The sequence below is a fragment of the Rhinatrema bivittatum genome, chromosome 2, assembly GCF_901001135.1.
Source record: "Rhinatrema bivittatum chromosome 2, aRhiBiv1.1, whole genome shotgun sequence".
Classification (NCBI taxonomy): Eukaryota; Metazoa; Chordata; class Amphibia; order Gymnophiona; family Rhinatrematidae; genus Rhinatrema; species Rhinatrema bivittatum.
In genome coordinates this window covers 425,916,050-425,929,164 of record NC_042616.1, presented here as the reverse complement: position 1 = coordinate 425,929,164, position 13,115 = coordinate 425,916,050, and the positions used below count along the sequence as shown (strand labels likewise).

General features: G+C 47.9%; 1 protein-coding gene across 4 annotated transcripts in view; it reads right to left on the bottom strand.

The window, feature by feature from the left end:
• XRCC6 (X-ray repair cross complementing 6) overlaps positions 1-13,115 on the bottom strand; it is a 145,265-nt gene that overhangs the window by 107,845 nt on the left and 24,305 nt on the right. For all 4 annotated transcript variants that reach the window (XM_029590263.1, XM_029590265.1, XM_029590264.1 and 1 more), the window contains 2 exons: positions 6,527-6,639; positions 1,470-1,608 (listed from right to left, as the gene is read on the bottom strand). In XM_029590263.1, coding sequence (XP_029446123.1) covers positions 1,470-1,608; positions 6,527-6,639 — 252 coding nt within the window. The remainder of the gene's footprint in view (positions 1-1,469; positions 1,609-6,526; positions 6,640-13,115) is intronic.

Here is a 13,115-nt window from a genome sequence, read left to right as displayed (position 1 = left end):
AGGGTCAGGGTAGGTGGTAAGTTAGCAGGTTAAACGCGCGACAAAACGGCAGGGAAAGGTAGCGATAGTCGGGGCGCGGGTTACGGGATGCTAGGGAATAGCTAATTCGCTCGTTTGCATGCAATATGCATGCCGCGTGCGGAAGGGGTTGGCTGGGGATTTTAGGACGCGGTAGGAGTAGGTTAAAGGGGATTCGGGATCGCAGGAAGGGCTAACGCAGCCGGAAAGTGAGTAGAGAGCCGGTTAGGAACGGGGAAACCGCAGACGCACTTTACAGGATAGACCTGTAAGAGATTTGGAAGCCCTTTCTTCATTTGGTGAAGGTTGAAGGAGGGTGCCTGTCAATCCATCTGGGAGGTTGTGTTTTATGTGTAAGACTATAGGAAGAAAAAAAGCTTAGTAAATCTGGCCTTGGTCTGAAAACAGAAGCCAGAGATATGAATTATCTTTCTGTGTGCTGGCAAGTGAACTGATTATGTGCATTATTTATTTATTGGTCTTATAAATCACCACCCCAGCCAAATTAGGCTGCCCAATGCATATCAATTTGCATTATGAAATTATTCTAAGATGTAAAATTCAAGTGATATGGTTTCTGAATGCTTAAAAGCCTAGTGCTTTATTTGGTCCATGGAAAAGATGTATGTGGCATGATGATTTCAGTTGATCTTCGCAATAAAAAAAAAAAGAATTAGGTTTAAAGAATAAACAGCTTAATTTTGATGAAAGAGATGGTATGCAGCTCAGTTTGTGGAGGGAAATTTCTGGTACCTATAATGCTGTCTGCAGATGGAAAGAAACACATGCCATTGAATATTGCATTATATGTGCAAAACCCATGAGTGGCCAAAATCCTCCCTCTAAGAACTGGGTCACTTCACACCGCTCCCCCCCCCCCCCTCCACCCCGTCCTCAAAAGAAATGAAAAAAAAAATTCTTCATTCCAAGCCTTCAATGGCAAAAGAGCAGCACTGATGAGCTCCATTGCAGAGACTGCCCTTCCAGCCCTCAGTCAGGAAAGAGCCCTGTGTCACTTGCAGCTGCCTTGGTGAGTGAGGAAAGGGACAGGGCATGAGGAATAAGAAGAATAGCTGAACATAGTTCTATTGAATTGCTTGTTGTAAAATAAATGTTCAAATGACCAAGGCAGAGTACCACTGCACTACATAAATCCAAAATTATTATTCTGAGAGAATAAAAGCATTCCTTATCTGAACAGTTCACTTACACAAAAAGCTCAGAAGAAGTAAAGCTTAAAGTAGTATACTAGAGAGATCAGAGTATCCTGGTGTCTAAGGTATAGCAGGGAGGGGACCAATAAATATTCAGAGATCATGCACCAGCAACCCAGGGTCCAAAAACCTAATAGAGGACACAAGAAACAGTTCAGAAAATAAAAGGGCAGAACAATCTAGGTTTAGGTCTGTTGTATTGAACTCTGGGAGCACCAGAGACTTCTGTTCTGTTACCTGGCGTGTCCAGCTCGTGCAGGACGTAGACGTGCTTAAAGTCCACAGAGTTCTTGTGCTTATCCGTGCCAAAGAACACCAAGCCCAGCAGGTCCCGCTCACTGCTGATGATCTTACTCGTATACACGTTCCTGATGCACTGGGAAGACAAGGCACAACCCAAAGTACTTTTGAATCCCTCCGCAATCCCACTGACAAGTCAGGCTGCAGCTCTCATTCACGCTTCAGTACCGGTTTATTCTGAACTTCCAAGTGAGGTGTTGTGGCTTCTTATTGGGGTTTGTTTGTTTTTTTTACTGGGCAGTTTCCTCTTTCTTCTTTGGGGTTCGAGTTCAATGAAATCTAGAGCTGGGATCTAGTGTCTTCATTCACAACTACCTGGGAATTTCTCACCTATTTCATAACCCTGCAAGCTTGCTTTTAGATCAGTCATCTCAGCGAGTCCTCGGCTGGGGGCCAGGCACCAGGGCTCCTTCCAGAGCCCTGCATTCATGGGCCCTGAATCGGACCACTGGGTGGTTCCCATTGCATGAAAATGATTTGCTTCTTTTACTTTTTTTGTCCTAAATTTAAAAAAAAAAAAAAAAGTGTCAACAAATACCCTCATTCTAGAAAGCGTGCCGAGCTATATGATTCATGATACAGCAGAGGGGCACTTGAACATAATGTAACATGCCTATCTCCTCTGCTTTTAAAAAGATAGGCAGGGCCAGCCCCAGGGGCTCAGGTGCCAAGCACAGCGCACTGCCATGCAGTAAGTTGCCAGTTCGCGACCCGAGTCAGGTCTTCTGCTTGGGGATGATGCAGAGGCAGCTTCCACAACTTCATTACTCAACAGCGACACCTAGTGGCTAAATTCAGAGCCCATGATTGCAGGGTTTGGAAAATAGCCCTGACACATTGAGCCTGGCCTGCGACCAATCACTGCAATGACCAGAGGAGGAATTTCTTGGGAAAGAGGATATAAAATATGGGTTAAAATCCATGGACAGATGCAAATGAGGGCTCACAGTCCCAGAAACCAATCTTAGTTCTGACTGAGCTGGAGGACACTGCTGGTTCAAATAAATAAGCACAGGACAGGCGAAGGAGGACCCAGCGAACACAGGAAAATTAGTGCTTACCTGATAATTTTCGTTCCTGTAGTACCAAGGATCAGTCCAGACTGCTGGGTTACGACTCCCGTCCAGCAGATGGAGTCAGAGAGAAACTGAAAAGGCACCACCCATATAGCCTGGTGCGCCCCCTGCGATCCTTCAGTATAATCGATAACAAAGCAGAATGATAGAAGAAATCTTAGGCAAGAACCCGTGACTAGAACAAGTGAAACATGAACTCTTGGAAAAAACGAGGAAAAACCCCGGCTGAAAATGCCGCTGAACTGAACAATAAGATACCTGTGCATGCGTACCATAATGGAAGATTGAAATACAAGTATAGACTGATGGGACTGCTTTGGACATGGGCGGGCGTCTGGACTGATCCTTGGTACTACAGGAACGAAAATTATCAGGTAAGCACTAATTTTCCTTTCCCTGTACGTACCAGGATCAGTCCAGACTGCTGGGAAGTACCCAAGCTGCCCTAAAAGGGGTGGGATCTTGACAGTCCCGCTCGAAGCACACTGCTGCCACACGAAGTTACCGTCGGATCTTGCACGTCCAAACGGTAGTGTCTAGCAAAAGTGCGCAAGGATTTCCAAGTCGCTGCCCGGAAAATTTCCTGAGGAGAAACAAAAGCACTCTCCGCCCAAGACGCCGCCTGGGAACACAGGGAATGGGCCTTAAGACCTTCCGAAACTGCACGCCCCCGACAAATGTAAGACGAAGCAATAGCCTCCTTCAGCCAGCGGGCTATAGTCGTCTTAGAAACTTTGAACCCCTTCCTAGGGCCACTCCATAAGATGAAAAGGTGATCAGATAACCGAAAAGGATTGGTTACTTCCAAGTACCGTAATAAGGCCCTGCGAACATCCAACCGCCTAAGCTCAGACGCCTCACTGCCTTCTCCGGAAAATGCTGGTAGTTCTACAGTTTGATTCACATGAAAAGCCGAAACTACCTTTGGCAAGAAGGAAGGAACAGTGCGAAGCGAAACCCCCGAGGCCGAAATACGGAGGAAAGGCTCCCTGCAGGACAACGCTTGAAGCTCTGAAATGCGCCTCGCAGAACAAATAGCCACCAAGAAAACCGTCTTGGGAGTTAGATCTTTGAGAGTTGCCCGCTTCAGCGGTTCAAAAGGAGAAGTACAAAGGCTACGAAGAACCAAATTCAGACTCCAAGCGGGACAGGCAGGTCTTACCGGCGGTCGCAAATTCTTGACCCCCTTCAAAAATCTGGCTATATCAGGGTGCATGGCAATGGAAACGCCGTCAATTTTGCCACAAAAACAGCCTAAGGCCGCTACCTGCACGCGAAGGGAATTATAGAATAAGCCCTTCTTGAGGCCCTCCTGCAGAAATGTCAGAACATTAGACACTGTAGCCTGCCTTGGGGACATGGAGAATCCGCGACACCAAGAGTCAAACACCTTCCATACACGCACATAGGTCACAGAGGTAGACGGCTTACGAGCTTGAAGAAGAGTAGTGATGACCGAATGAGAATATCCCTTCTTCCTCAATCGACACCTCTCATAAGCCAAGCCGCTAGACAGAAGCGATCGGCCTGGTCGAAAAACACTGGACCCTGCCGCAAGAGGCGAGGCAGATGACCAAGGCGCAAGGGACCGTCCACCGCTAGGTTGATCAGATCGGCGAACTACGGCCTCCTTGGCCACTCCGGCGCCACGAGAATGACCGGACCCCTGTGGGATTCTATCCGACGCAACACCTTGCCTACCAGTGGCCACGGAGGGAACACGTAGAGGAGAACACGCACGGGCCACGGAAGAACGAGCACGTCCACACCTTCTGACCCGTGCTCCCGTCTGCAGCTGAAGAAGCGAGCTGCCTTTGCATTTAGGCGCGTCGCCATGAGATCTACTCTGGGGGTTCCCCATCTTCGAACTATGAGTTTGAGTGCCTCTTGAGACAGTTCCCACTCCCCCGGATCCAATTGCTGGCGGCTGAGGTAGTCCGCCTGAATGTTGTCGACCCCGGCTATGTGTGATGCCGCTATGCGAGACAGATGCTTTTCCGCCCAATCCATTAGCTTGCTCGCCTCGCTGCTGCCTGCCCAAGTCTTTGTGCCGCGAAGGGAGGGACTTCCCGGCCAGGGCTGCCCTCCGCGAAGGCCCCTCGCCCCCGGGGATGCATCGGGAGCAGAAGCCTTCGCGCAAGAGCCGGAGCCCCCGACTCTCCGCAAGCGGTGCAGACCACTCCCCTGGGCATTCTCCCTGCCAAGAAAACGGCGCGAAAACGGCGCTGAACAGTGTCGGGTGGTAGGCCACCCTCTCCGAACGCCCAGATGAGGACAGCAGGCAGGGGAGTAAAGGAAATAAAAAATTACCTCGGTTTTTTTTTTTTTTTTTAAGACTCAATAGTGCTGCCGCCGGCAGCCAAGAAATGCAGCACAAGTTTGTTCTTTATTTTTTTACACTTCTGGAGCCTGCAGAAAGGAGGATTTCCCTCTGCTAAACTTCTCCGAGGAAACAAGCGTCTCAGGAGGCAGAGGGGAGAGTGACCGGCCCACCGATGAATCCTCCCCCTCCTCTCACTGGGCAGGGCAGGAATGCACTCCGGGAAAAGCCTCGAGGGCAAAGCCCTGCCTTGCCTGCTACGGCTCCTTACTTCAGGTTCTGCCTTGTTCTAGTCACAGGAGTACCCCAGAAAACTTAAATCAAACCTGGTAGAGGAACCGCTCTCCACTCTTTAACTTTTTTTTTTTGTCAGAGATCAGGACCGCAGGTTATGCTCTCTCATCTGCTGGAGTCAGAGATATACTGAAGGATCGCAGGGGGCGCACCAGGCTATATGGGTGGTGCCTTTTCAGTTTCTCTCTGACTCCATCTGCTGGACGGGAGACATAACCCAGCAGTCTGGACTGATCCTGGTACGTACAGGGAAAAGCCTGTTATTCTTTTTTTTTAATTTTTAAGATTTTTTAAATTATTTCTTTTTTTTGCCCCCAAGCCTCCCCAGGAACTCCTTTGTTACTGTTAATATTCTGTTTACAAGCTGTGGAGCATGCAAAGGTGACAGCCACTCATCATTCTGGGACAGTGTTCCCTCAGATTATGGAAAAGGATAGGTTGATGATTTTTTAAAAATCTGTTAAAATATCAGCAAAAAAGGAGCAGTTACAGCCAGTTGTCAAAGCAAGGTAAAGGAGACAAAGTTTAAATGATATGCTTGGAGACCTCCTGTGATGGTTAGGGAAGTTCCACTCTGTATGTTCAGTAGTGCTCAGCTTGGTTCTTCTCGTGCAGTTCTAAAGGTGACCCTTTTAGGAGTCACGAAAATCTCCTATGGTGCCATTAATACTGATCTGAGCAGGCTTATCCTAGCAAAACAGCCTGGCAGGTAGAATTTAAGGCCTTAAGCCAATGACCCTTTAACCATGTCATTCATGTGCAAGAACACCCTCTCAGAAGATCATTACTTATATTCTAAACCAAGTGTAGGAAAGAAAAAAAAAAACAAAACAGTATACTTTGGGGTTGGGTTTTGTTTTTTTTTTCACTTCTAACTGTTCTCAGTGCTAGCAGCATAGAGGATTTCCATGACAAACCCTCTCAACACATAGTAAAACTCCATCCTCGGTGTTCAAGTGACACCCACAATCAATGGATAGCTTTCCAACAACATACAGCAAGGAGAGCATGATGATCAGCAGAGGGATTCAGCAAGCTCAGAGCACCAAGCAACTTTTCAGCCTTTTGGGGATCGATTTTTTTTTTTTTTTTTTTTTTTTTTAAATAAGGACACCTTCTACAAATACCTAACTTTATATTTAAGAAAAAGAATTCAGATTTAAAAGCCATCTATATTTTTTTAAAGTTAAAGAAAAAAAAAAAAACAGTGCCACATGAAACAGGACACAAAAGGTGCATTTCTGCTGCAGTGAGACTCTTCCATGTTGGGAGGTGGCAGTGAGTGGCTGCACTGCTTGACTTACCTGAATAGTTATATCAAAACTGGTGTTCCCATCCTCATCCAGACTTTCAAACATGGCTTTGGAGGCATCAACTAAGAAAATCAAACTGTCCCGGCCAGAGAATTGATGATCCCCTGTAAAACAGAACGGTAATTTGGATGGCTGAAGCATCTTTCATTCAAACAGTGGCCCATGATATTTTAAGATTTCAGAAGGCTAAACTATGCTTACCTGATCATTTTCTTTCCTTAACTGCTAGACCACTTATGTATGGGATTTCCCCCCCTCCACAGCTGAGGGAGGCAGAAGGCACACCTCTTAGGACTCACTCTGGCCTTATAAGGAAGGTGTGGTCTTGGACCAATCCCAGTAGCCTACTGTCAAAAGCTCTGTGACCAAATGAAATCCCTCAAAGCCCTATTCTTGAAACTTCTACTATGGGGTACTGAAGACCATTTTGAGTGAGTCAAGAGGTAAGAAAAGGGAAGAAAAGGGAAAAAGTAGAAAGGTAAGAATGAGGAGGGCACTACCAAGCTACCTCATTGCCACTAATCCCAATGAACCTCCTCACCCTCATCTTCCTAAAAGGACTCAAGAAAAGAAAATTACCTTTCTTATCTTCTTGCTAGACCAGTCATTACGTATGGAAGTTACCTAAGCTTCCCCTAACTGGGGCAGGAGGAAAATAAGACTGTCCTCAGGACTCCCATTCCAAAGGCTAAGTCTACCTTGGTCTGCTTGTCCAACCTGTAATACTTTGTGAAGGTGTGCAGAGAAGACCATGTGGCAGCCCTACAGATTTCATTTGGAGAAACTGAGGATGCCTCAGCCCACGATACCACTTGCATCCTCATTGAGTGGGATCTCAGGATTGCTGAGGCCTGCCTGCCCACAAGCATGTATGCTGAAGTTATTGTCATCTTGATTCACCTGGCTAGGGTGACTTTGGATGTTGCTTCCCCTTTTCAGAACAGTTTGTCTGTTCTTCTTAAGGCATATGTTTCTTTTAGGTACTTCAACAATATATGGTGTATATCTAGTTGATGTAGACACTCATTTTCCCTACCACCTATACTATTAAAGCCTGGCAGAGAAAAAGAGGTCCAATCCAGGCCTCTGAATGTTAAAGAATGCCCGATACATGAAGCATACAAATTCCAGTGGGATTGCTACTACAGCTCCCTCTATGGGGTCCTATTAAGGGGTCCATGGGAGAATCCCTGGTGCAGTGCCCCGTCGTACTTCCCTGTTGAGCAAGTCTCAGATGGGGGATCCCCCAGCAATAGGTCACAGAGTACGTAGGCCTTCTGGGTCCGATATTATGTCCCTTCTTGGCACTGTCACGTCCCCTCAACAGGCCCCCTGCCTGACTTCGCTCGAATGAGCCAGTCATCTCCTTTCTGAGAGCTGCTGCCACCACCATTCACCTTGGGGAAGTCCTTGGAGCCATTGCCAGACTGAACGGAAGGGCACAAAACTGGAAATGCCTCCCGAGGATTATGAACCAGAGAAACCTCTGATGGTCAGGTCAGATCCCTTTGTGCAAGTACACCTTGGTCAGATCCAGTGAAGCCAAGAACTCTCTCTCCCTTGTGCACCGCTGCAATGATAGAACCCAGAGTCTCCACCGAAAACTTTGAGAGCCACGTTTACTTTCTTTAAATCCAAAATTGGATGAAAAGCCCCCCCCCCTTCTTTGGAACCACAAAATAAATGGAATAGTGCCCCGACCCCCATTCTTCTAGCAGATCAGGAACAAATGCTCCCAGTATCTGCAGACTGTTGATGGTTTGCTGCACCATTAGCCTTTTTTTTTTCCCATTGCAGCACAAGGGGAGACCATGAACAGGTCCCTCAGCGCAGCAGTTCTCAACCGGTGTGTCACACTTCCCCTGCTGGCCCAACTACTACTCCTGCTCCAGCAAAATGGAACTCTTCCTCCGCCCGGGCTTAGAATGCGGCAGGAGAGCTGGAGTCAGAGGCACCAGCGAGGTCTCTTCTTCCCGCCCCTGCGGCCCGGAAGAGGAAGTGGAGTACAGCAGCCGCGAGCAGCCCTGTTAGGTAAAGTCTCTGCAGAATCGGCCCGAGGAACAGCAGCAGTGCCAGCCCTAAGAAGAGCAGTGTCAGCCCGGAGCAAAATGAGGAGCAACGTTAACCCCCGCGGCCGACGGGACTCCTTTCTCGAGGCCGCGAGGGCTGGAAGAGGAGGAGGCTGTTGCTGCTGCTAGTTTGGTGGGGAATGAGTGAGCGAGTGTGCAAATGTGTGTCTCTATATGTGTGTGTGTGCGCGCATGTGAGAAACAGCATGTATGTAAGTGTGTGATTGAGAGCCTGTATGTAACTAATTGAAAACCTGTACGTGTAAGTGAGAGCATGTGTGAAACTGTGTGATTGAGAGCAAGCATTCATGTGACTGAAAGGAGAAATTTGCAAAAAAAAAAAAACAAAAAACCACAACACAACACCTTCCTCCTGATTCACAACAATCTCAGGGCACCTGGAAATCGAACATTTCCAGGCATGGAGAACAGAGCATTTTTTAATCCTCATTATTTTTCATTATTAGGTCTTTGTGAATGCTGTTTTGAAATATTTTTAGTATCTAGAAATCTTGTATGAGTTTTTAAAGGAAAATTGGTTCTTACCTGTTCATTTTCGTTCCTTTAGTGCCACAGATTAGCCCAGACTCCTGGGTTTTGCCTCCTCTCCAGCAGATGGAGACTGAGAAAGTTCTACTGTCACTGCCACATAACATGAGGTGCCACCTGCAGTCCCTCAGTACTGAACTGTACCCAAGCCAAAATCAAACAAATACCAAAACAATAACTAACATCCCCGGAACGAGCAGTGGAAACCTAGAACAGAAAGTCCTACACAGGGTTCTGTGTGGGCGCACTAACAAAACCATTCAGAGTAATCAGAAAAAAAAAAAACCAGATCAGGTGGACTCTCCAAATCTCCCCTTCTTCCAGTTGGTGGGACTCTGGAGTGATCTGTGGTACTACAGGAACGAAAATTAGAAGGTAAGAACCAATTTTCCTTTCACCGGTACATACCCAGATCAGTCCAGACAGTGGGATGTACCAAAGCTTCCCTAAATGGGGGTGGGACCGCAAGAGTTCCGCTCGACGTAGACTCTCACTAAAGCCCATGGCCCCTGGGGCCTGGACATCCAAACGGTAATGCCTGGTGAAAGTGTGCAATGATTTCCAAGTAGCCGCCCTGCAGATCTCTTGCAGCGAAACTTGCTGACACTCTGCCCAGGAGGCCACCTGAGAACAGGGCGACCCTGACAGATATACACAGAGCCAATAGCCTCTTTCAACCTCCATGCAATTGTGGCTATTGATGCCTTATGACCCCTTTTTTTGCAACACTCCATAACACAAAAAAATGCAACTCCTCTTTGGCCTGAGGCACCGAAGGATCCAAACTTGAGAACGGGAGCTCCACTGACTGATTTAAGTAGAATGACGACACCACCTTCAGCAGAAAAGAAGGAACTGTCCTCAAGGAGACTCCCAAATCCGAAAATCTCAAAAAAGACTTCCTACATGACTAGGCCTGAAGCTCAGAGATCCAGCGAGCCGAACAAATTGCCACCAAGAAAACCATCTTGAAAGTGGGATCTTTCATAGTAGCTTGTTTCAAAGGTTTAAATGGAGCTGCACACATGTTTTTAAGGACTACGTTAAGGCTCCAGGAGGGACAAAGCTTCCAAACTGGAGGATGCAAATGCTTTGCTCCCCAGAGAAAACACACCACATCCAGATGTGCCGCTAGAGACGCCCCTTGAAGACAGCCCAAAGCCGCCACCTGAACCCTGAGGGAATTAAAGGATAAACCCTTTAACAAACCCTTTTGCAGCAAGGCCAGAATATGTGCCACAGAGGCCCACATAGGATCCACCCCTTGCTCCATACACCAGGCCTCAAACTCTCCATATCCTCACATACGCCCAAAGAGGTGGAAGTCTTCCTAGACTGCAAAAGAGTAGCGATGACCCCTTCCGAATAACCCTTATTCCTTAATTGCTCCCTCTCAAAAGCCAAGCCACTAGACAAAAGCGAGCTGCCTGATCTGAAAATATGGGGCCTTGACACAGAAGATTTGTCAGATGAGCAAGCCCCAGCGAGCCATCCACTGCTAGGTTGACAAAGTCCGCCACTCTGGTGCTACAAGGATCACTTCGCCTGGATGGACCTCTATGCATCGCAAGACTTTGCCCACCAACAGCCAAGGCGGAAACACATTCAAAAGGACATCTGTCGGTCAAGGCAAAACCAAAGCATCTATACCTTCTGCTCCTCGTTCCCTTCTTCGACTGAAGAATCACGGGGCCTTGGCATTGCAGAAATTTACCATTAGTTCCATGCAAGGCATGCTCCATCTGCGATTGATGCAGTGCATCGCTTCCTCTGACAACTCCCATTCTCCGGGGTCCAGCTGTTGTCAGCTCAGAAAATCCACTTGCACGTTGTCCGTGCCTGCTATGAGAGGCTGCTAACAGCACTAGATGTTGCTCTACCCAGCTGATTAGATCCTGGGCTTCCTGAGCCACCGCCTGACTCTTGGTGCCACCCTGCCGGTTGATGTAAGCCATCATCGTCACACTGTCCAACAAGACTTTCACAAGCTTCCCCCTCAACAGGCTCAGAAATGCCTGTAAACGTACTGCTCTCTTCTCTAAGTGACCACAAGGCTTCTTCAGTCGGCCACTGCCTCTGTATGAACTGGTTCTGACACATCACTCCTCATCCAGAGAGACTGGCATCTGTGGTGACGATCATCCAGACCGGGATTTCTAGGTCCACACCTCAAATTGGCCAGAACGAGCCACCATGAAAGACTGGACCTGGCAAACTCCGTAAGCGGAAATAGCAGCTGAAACTGCTCCCACAACGGGTCCCAGCAGGATAGTAAAGCCGACTGTAGAGGCCTCATATGAGCAAACACCCATGGAACCAACTCCAAGGTGGAAGCCATAGACCCGAGAACTTGCAAGTAATCCCAGACCTTGGGTACCCACTTCTCCAAAAATCCACGAACTTGAGCTTGCAATTTAGAAATCCGCTCTTCAAGGTGGGGAAGGCTTTTCTCACTGGTATCGAAACACAGCCCCAGGAATTCCAAATCCTGGGAAGAGGAAAGATGACTTGGACAGATTGAGCTATCCATCCCAACAATCTCAGGCACCAAAGGACTAAGTCCACTGCCTGCCTGCAAAGGATCCCTGACTTTGCTTGAATCAGCCAGTCATCCAGATACAGGTGAAAGAAGACCCCCATCCATCAAGAGGGCCACAGCAACTATCACCTTGGTGAAGGTCCTGTTGTCAGACCGAAGGGATAGGTGCAAAACTGAAAATGTTCTCGCAGAACCATGAATCTTAGATATCTTTGATGATCAGACCAGATTCCTATGTGCAAGTATGCTTCGGTCAAATCCAGAGACACCAGGTACTCTCCCTTGTGCACCGAGGCATTCACCGAATGCAGAGTTTCCATTCAAAACAAAGGAACCTTTAAAGCCACCTTCACCCTTTTTAAATCGAGTATTGGACGGAACATGCCCTCCTTCTTGGGGGCTATGAAATAAATGGAATAGTGGCGCTTGTCCCCTGCTCCTCCAGGGGAACAGGAACAATGGCTTCCAGCATGCGAAGATGACAGAGTTTCCCGCACTGCTAACTTCTTTTCCATATAAGTACACGGGGAGACCATGAACAAATCTCTTAAGTGGCAGAGCAAATTCTAAAGCTTAACCTTGTTTTATCAAGCTTAAGACCCACTGGTCCGACGTGATCTCGACCCACTTCTCATAAAACAGAGCCAACTGACACCCCCCCCCCGCCCCATCACTGGAACCGAGAAGTGGACCGGCCTCGCCTCACTGGGCAGATTTGGCTCCACTGCCACCCTGGGATGAGCCATCTCTACCCAGCTTTCTCCCTCGAAATGACTGGTTCCAGGATGGTTGCCTTCCCGAGGACTGTTTCTGGGTACCTCCCCCCGAAGCTATGAAACAGTCTATTCCCTCTGAAAAAGTCCCGAGGAGGAAAGGACCCTTTCCCTTTCAGTTTTATCTTCAGGCAATTTATGACCCTTACTCTCCCCAAGAAGCTTGATCATCTCCTCCAAGTCCCAAACAAACAGCAACTTCTCCTTAAAAGGCAACGCTCCCAACTAAGACTTGGATGAAACGTTGGCCGACCAATTCCTCAACCAGAGGAGCTCTGGGCTGAAACTGCTGACATAATCGTCCTGGACGAGGTCTGACGAGATCATATAACACATCAGCCCCATAGGCCACCACAGCTTCCAGCAGCTCCACCTGCTTCACCTCAGATTCAGACAAGGGCTTGTCTGCTTGCAACAGCTGTACCCAGCGCAAGCCCGCCCTCAGCATAAAACTGCTATACACAGCTGCTCGAATGCCAAGGGCAATCACCTCAAAAATCTTCTTCGGGTGTACTTCCAGCTTCCTATCCTGAAGGTCTTTCAGAGCTGTAGAACAGACAACTGGAATGATCATTTTCTTAACAGCCAAAACTGATGTATCCACCTTTGGGATCTTCAGGAGTTCAAGTGTATCCCCTAGCAAAGGAAAC